Source organism: Tupaia chinensis, unplaced genomic scaffold (genome assembly GCF_000334495.1).
Source record: "Tupaia chinensis unplaced genomic scaffold, TupChi_1.0 Scaffold000048_1, whole genome shotgun sequence".
NCBI lineage: Eukaryota > Metazoa > Chordata > Mammalia > Scandentia > Tupaiidae > Tupaia > Tupaia belangeri.
The window spans coordinates 593,257-599,869 of record NW_006159506.1 but is presented as its reverse complement, the minus strand read 5'-3'; the positions used below and the strand labels follow the sequence as shown (position 1 = coordinate 599,869).

Here is a 6,613-nt window from a genome sequence, read left to right as displayed (position 1 = left end):
CAAAAAACCAAAAACAAAACCAAAAACCAAACCTAGCTTGGGTATAATAGGGGACTGATTTGGTCGTGGGAGCCTGGTGAGGTATACTTCAAACACTCCCTGTTCTCATCAGGGAGGATTCCAGACATGCTCATCCTAGACCTTCCATTCACTTTAGTATTGCCTTATAGTGATACCTGGCTATCGAGGTGATAGATGACTGACTGACATTTCAATTTTGTGAACAAATTAATGGAATTATAGATCACAAAGAAAAAATGAACTTCATCCAAAATATCCATGGGCAGAAAACACGATAGATTTTGTATCTAGAAAAAAATTTGTAGCGCTAAAAATAGCCTAAATATTGAGTCATAGATTACCTCCTTCCCTTCCTCATCCCTCCTTCCCTCCTCCCCTCCTTCCCTCCTCCCCTCCTTCCCGCTCCCCTCTTCCCTTCCTTCTCCCCCCTGCTTCCCTCTGTACCGACACAGCACTGACAGCATCCAGGAGATGGAATAGCACACCGTGACGCCCTCAGGCCCACCCAGCCACCCAGCCCTTGCATGGAGCTGGCCTGCCCTGTCCCTCTTGCTCCTCAGAAGCATCTAGGCTAATTGCTTCCTGGCTTTTCTTTCTTTATAAATTTTAATTTCTTTTATTCTTTCAATTGCTACACATGGCTGCAGCTTGTAAAGTGGATTGACCCAGTTGGGTACACTTCACGCCAGTCCAGTTGAAGATACCATACATATTGTCAACCTCCCTTTCTGTGTCCCATAAATGTCTTGCCTCTCTGTTTTTCTCTTTGATTCCTTTCCTCACCTTCTCCCCCTCCTCCCACCCTCTTCCCTCACTGTCTCTAGTATCCATGACCATTTTCCATGCTTCGATATCCTCTAATCTTTTATTTTCTGTCATAGAGTGTGGACTCTGGCTTTTTCCCCCCTAGTTTTGCCACCTGAGTGTGCCCCCCGGAGCACTGCTTCAGACTTCCTGTAAATGGGCTCACTCAGGAGCACTCCCTGGGTCTGGCTCAATGAACAACTTCCATGCTGTTTTCTGCCATTCCAGGAATTTGCACCAACGCTGGCTAGTTTCCAGGGATGCAGCCAGGGCTCAAGGCCGTCGGTTGGTGCCACCTGGAAGAGACTTTCTTAGAGGCAAACCCTGATGGAGTCGTCAAGCTGCGGGTGTGGTGCTAACACTGCCCTTGGAATCTGAGTAGGTATCTTTTTGATTGATACTTGAACAGTTTTGAAGACGTTAAACTGTTTTATTTATTTATTTTTTTGAGAGAGATTTTTGCTATAGGGCATGTACACTCGCTGGAGAGACAGAGAGATGGTAAGTGAGCAATCACCCCCTAGGGGGATGGCCGTGTCGCAATCCCTTCTCTTCCTTTCTCCTCTCGAGATTTTGGGCATGCACACACATGTGCCCAGTGTGATTTTTAAGCCCTGGGTCTGGGGCTCGAACTGCAGTTGGCCATGTGGCAGTCCAGTGCCTTAATCATCATGCCACCTGCTGGTGTACTTACATGTAGCTGAAATTCCACGTAGCTGTGCTTAGTTATGCCCTGTAGATACTTTGCTCTGTCTTTCCCGGTGTCTTTATGTGGGTGTTTATGTACGTCTTTCCCCTTTCACACGACCCCACAGAGCTCAGTCCTTTTGATGGCAGTGTGGACAGTCATGCTGTTCATGCCACTGTTACCCCTGCGTGGGGACACCGTGATGTGGACACTCAGGTGGGTCTCCGGTCTGTGCGTGGCTAGCTGGGGCTCTTGTAAGAGCTCTGTGTTTGTGGGGTGGATGGGAAGTGTCCAAGAAGCAGGTCACCAATGAGCTGCCCAGGGCCGGAGACCGCCATGACAGCAGCCAGGACTGGGAGTGTGACCGGGGTAGGACGCCTCGTCCCTTGGCTGTCGTCCTGACGATGGTCATCCCACAGGAAAAAGCGTCAGCTTTGGGGGATTGTGGGCAAGGCATGGTCACATTTTATGAGGACATGGGCATATGTGTCCCCAGCAGGAGCAGAATCAGTACTGAGGAGCCTATAGGGACGTGGAAGGAAAGGGGATAGAGGAATTGATCTTTGCGTGTCTAGGTCATGATCTTCCATGTGACATTGGATACACAGACATCGGTCCAGGGTAGCAGTTGTGAGAGTAGGCATTCGTGTACAGTAAGCTATTTAGACGAATGCTCCTGGGACCAGCGGGTAGCCTGGTTTGAGTCCAGATCTGGCTGTTTGCTTTCTCATGTTTTTCTCCCTCTCTGTCTCTCTCTAGTGAGCACATGTGCCCTGTAGCAACTTAATAATAATAATAACAACAAATAAAGTTAAATGTTTTTTGGCTTATCACCAGGACTTCACTTTGTTCCCAGGTGGACATCTTCCACTCATATCCATTATACAATACACTGTGTAAACTAGGATAGCAACTTAAAGATTAGCTAAAATTGGGACCAGCAGATGACGTGGTGGTTAAGGCACTGGACACTTCCACGTGGCTGACCACGGTTCAAGTCCTGGACCCGGTGGCTTGCTTTCTCACTTTCCCTCTCTCTCTCTTTCTCTCTGGTCAAGTTAAAAATAAATGAATAAATAAATAAAAATAAAAAGAAAAGATTAGCTAAAATTACAAGTAAAAAGGAAAATAATCATGTATTCACAAGTCAACTATTCATGATTCTTAAAATTACCCGCATTTGGGTATCTTCTGCCTTGTCTCTATTAATGCAGGATGATCCATAACAATTTTTTTTTTAGGTGTTTGCCATAGGGCACATATACTTGCCTGAGAGAGACAGAGACACAGAGAGGGAAAGTAAGAAAGGAACTGCATGGGGGGGTATGGCCATGCTGCAATCCCTTCTTCTCTGTTCTCTTGGGATTTTGAACATGATACACATGTGTCTGGCATGATTTTTAAGTCGCTGGGTCTAGAACTCAAACCACGGTCAGCCATGTGGGTGGGAGTCCAGCGCTTTAACTGTCATGCCACCTGCTGACCCCACCATACCAAACTTGAAACTTGCGCGGGATTGCACTTTGCTTCTGTTCTGACAGCTTTCTGCTATTCTTACTTGGTGATGTGCTTGGAATACATTTTTTATTTTGATGTTTTTAATTGCCAGAGGGCATGCGCACTTGCCAGAGAGACCGAGGGAGAGAAAGCCCTCCCCAGTGGGACCAGCTTCCTGCTACAATCCCTTTCCCCTCCATTTCTCCATCTGTTGGGATTCGGGGCACGTACACACATACACGCAGGCTGTTTTTAAGCTGCCGGTCTGGGGTTTGAACCAGGTGAGCTATGTGGTACCTGGCTCTTGATGGGACAGGGCTTAACCCTTTGTGCTGCAGGGCTGGTCCTAAATGCATTTTCTGTATTTTTTCCAAGCAAAACATGATCTAAGACAGATGACTTCCAAAAAATATTACATAGGTTAAAGTTAAATCAAACGATGTGGAGATTCCCCATATTGCTGTCCCCTTCTGTCCCCTTACTGACCACGTGCTGGAAATCAACATGAAGCCATGTGTCCAAAGCTGGTGGTGGCCACTTACTACCGGTAGTAGTAAGGACTATGGGTCGCATTACACGTTCTGTTTACTACAGGAAGCGAGATTACGTGAGACCAGGTGGGTGAGCAGGTGGACGTCGAAGTATTTCTTGGGAGCGGTGCTTGAGTGATTCCTCACGTCTGGAGATCGAAGCGCATGTGCGTTACCTTCATTCACCTCTCTCAGAAATGGGACTCGACTTGTCTATAAGGCTTATGTCAGATAGTGTATGCCTCGTTCTCGAGTGAACATATGCATGACTATGGTTTTCAACCTTGGCATTGAAATAAAAAAGTTTGAAATCGAATAGGCCAACAACAAAAGCTTTTATGTAACCGATTTCTTTACACTGAGAAGGTGAGAACAGTCTGTTCTACTTAAATATGCCCTCATCTCTATCAAAGAACGCTCTGAAAATATACTTTTAACATTTTTTTTCTTAAGATTTCCTTCTTTTTTTTTTTTTCCCTGAGAACTATTTAGGGCATTTAGACAACTGGTATTTACATCGATGAGACTCGGAGTTAGTGAACTATTTCGGATACGTATTTCATTCTGTTTTCGAGGAGACCAGAATTTGTTACAACGTTCACAGTAGAAATCTTGGGGGTCTAGACCAGCCCATGTAATACTCTGGAGTTTACCTCTAGAGTCTCCCAGACACCCATCCGGAGTCTGAATTCTTTTGTCACGATCATATTCATGGGCCAGAACAGCCTGGGTGCTAACACCTTCCTGTCCTGGGACAGAAATGTGTGAAAAGATAAAGGGGATGGAATCTTTTAAGTCTATTACTGTAATCCTTGAAGCTCAGAAAATTCCATAAAGCACTTTTCGAAACACTTTTTCAATGAACTTTTCACCGTATTAGACTTTTTTTTTTTCTTTCCAGACCCTTCGTGTGGCCTTTTGAAATGTGCGTTTGAGAGAGAGCGTTCTGTTCAGAAGCTGGAAATGCTCGGAGGATTTCTGGTTTCTCTCACCACGCTGCCAGCCTTCGTGCCTCGCCCCCTGACCTGGCTGTTGTGATGTTCGGAGGGATGCGGTAACCCAAGCGGGTCCTCCTCTGGCAGAAGGTTGAACCCTCAACTCAAGATGGCCAGTCAACCCCCCGAAGACCCCGCGGAGTCTCAGGTCTCGGACGAGCTGGAGTGCAAGATCTGCTACAACCGCTACAACCTGAAGCAGAGGAAACCCAAAGTGCTGGAGTGCTGTCACAGGGTGTGTGCCAAATGCCTCTACAAGATCATAGACTTCGGGGACTCCCCACAGGGTGTCATCGTCTGTCCCTTCTGCAGGTTCGAGACCTGCCTGCCGGACGAGGAGGTGAGCAGCCTGCCCGATGATAACAACATCCTGGTCAACTTGACTTGCGGCGGCAAAGGGAAGAAGTGCCTGCCCGAGAACCCCACGGAGCTGCTGCTGACCCCCAAGAGGCTGGCCTCGCTCGTCAGCCCCTCACACACGTCCTCCAACTGCCTGGTCATAACCATCATGGAGGTGCAGAGGGAGAGCTCCCCGTCGCTGAGCTCCACCCCGGTGGTGGAGTTCTACCGGCCCGCGAGCTTCGACTCAGTCACCACCGTGTCGCACAACTGGACGGTGTGGAACTGTACCTCGCTGCTCTTCCAGACCTCCATCCGGGTGTTGGTGTGGTTGCTGGGCTTGTTGTACTTCAGCTCCCTCCCCTTGGGGATCTACCTGCTGGTGTCTAAGAAGGTCACCCTGGGGGTTGTCTTCGTCAGCCTCGTCCCGTCGAGCCTTGTTATTCTCATGGTGTACGGTTTTTGCCAGTGCGTTTGTCACGAGTTTCTAGACTGTATGGCACCGTCTTCCTAATCGATATGCAAAATAGGAAACCTGGCACGCATTGCCACGCTCGAAGTCCTGCAGGTCACTTAGGGTTTATTTCCTTTTATGTTCTTTCTGCCGAGCGTCCGCGACATGAACAAAGCCATTGGCCGTATGTTCGTGGCCTGTTTTCCATCAGCATTGGTTGGTTTTCCTGTCCGCTGGAAGTATGTCCTTTTCTCCTTAGAGCTCAGTGAGGAAGCAAGACTGTCAGCTCTGCTTTTGTGGGGTGCTGGCAGAGTCTTCCCAGGAAAGGGCGGGGTTCCGCTGGCACTGCAGAGGCACTGGGTGTGGTGTGCCGTGGGGAGGTGGAGGTCTTGGGGAAAGTGGGGGGCACTGGATCCCTTGTTCCTGATCATGGGGAGTCTCCGATGCAGGTGGTCTCAGAGGAAGGCCACTTGAAGACACCTTGGTTGGCAGTGTGCACCCTCTCCCCTGGAACTCTCAGTGTTGGGACCCCTCACCCACCCTCAGATGTTTTCTTCCTTAAATTAACCTGACTCTCTGTGGCCTCTGCTCCTGTGGAGATGCCTGTTCCCTCTGTCCTTTTCCCTCACCACGAGGGGACACAGCCTCATTCCCTTGGGTGGTTTCAATGCTGTACCTGGCTTGCCACGTTACTAAAGAGAATGAAAACACTGAGGAAATTGCATCAGAGTAAACTTGATGGCCAAATACGGCCATTTGTCTTCGAGATCCACTTTTTCCTCCATTTTCTTTTCCTCTCTCCTCAGGCTTCTCTGAGAAGAACTGAGGAGAATGAGTTTGAAGAGAATGAACTCTTCATAGAACAGTTATTCATGGAGCCCTTCCTTTGAGTCTTTCCTTGAACCATTACATTTTTTTAAGTTTTTGCAATAGGGTGTGTGCACTCACAGAAGAGAGACAGAGAGAGGGAAAGTGAGAACTCACCCCTTGGGGTGATGGCCATGCTGTAGTCCCTTCTCCTCCATTCTCCTCATGAGATTTTGGGCATGCATGCCCATGTGTCCAGCTTGATTTTCAAGCTGCCCATTTTGGGACTCGAACTGCAGTCGGCCATGTGGGAGTCCAGCGCCTTAACCACTATGCCGCTTTCTGGCCCCTATTAGTTTTTTTTTTTTTTTTTTTTAACTACATTGCCCAATCAGCCCTACCTTTTATCCTGAACAAGTTTCCCTCTACATCAGTTCCTGCAAATTTATGAGGATTTATTTATTTTTTCCCATTGCGT

The 6,613-nt window shown here is 48.0% G+C and overlaps 1 protein-coding gene across 1 annotated transcript; it reads left to right on the top strand.

Annotated features, from left to right (window-relative positions):
* Positions 1–1,107: 1,107 nt before the first annotated feature.
* On the top strand, positions 1,108–6,259 carry RNF182 (ring finger protein 182). The gene is made up of 2 exons (XM_006141172.1): positions 1,108–1,203; positions 4,442–6,259. Exon 2 carries the CDS (start codon positions 4,645–4,647, stop codon positions 5,386–5,388), a length of 744 nt encoding a protein of 247 aa, XP_006141234.1. The 5' UTR covers positions 1,108–1,203; positions 4,442–4,644; the 3' UTR covers positions 5,389–6,259.
* Positions 6,260–6,613: the final 354 nt, after the last annotated feature.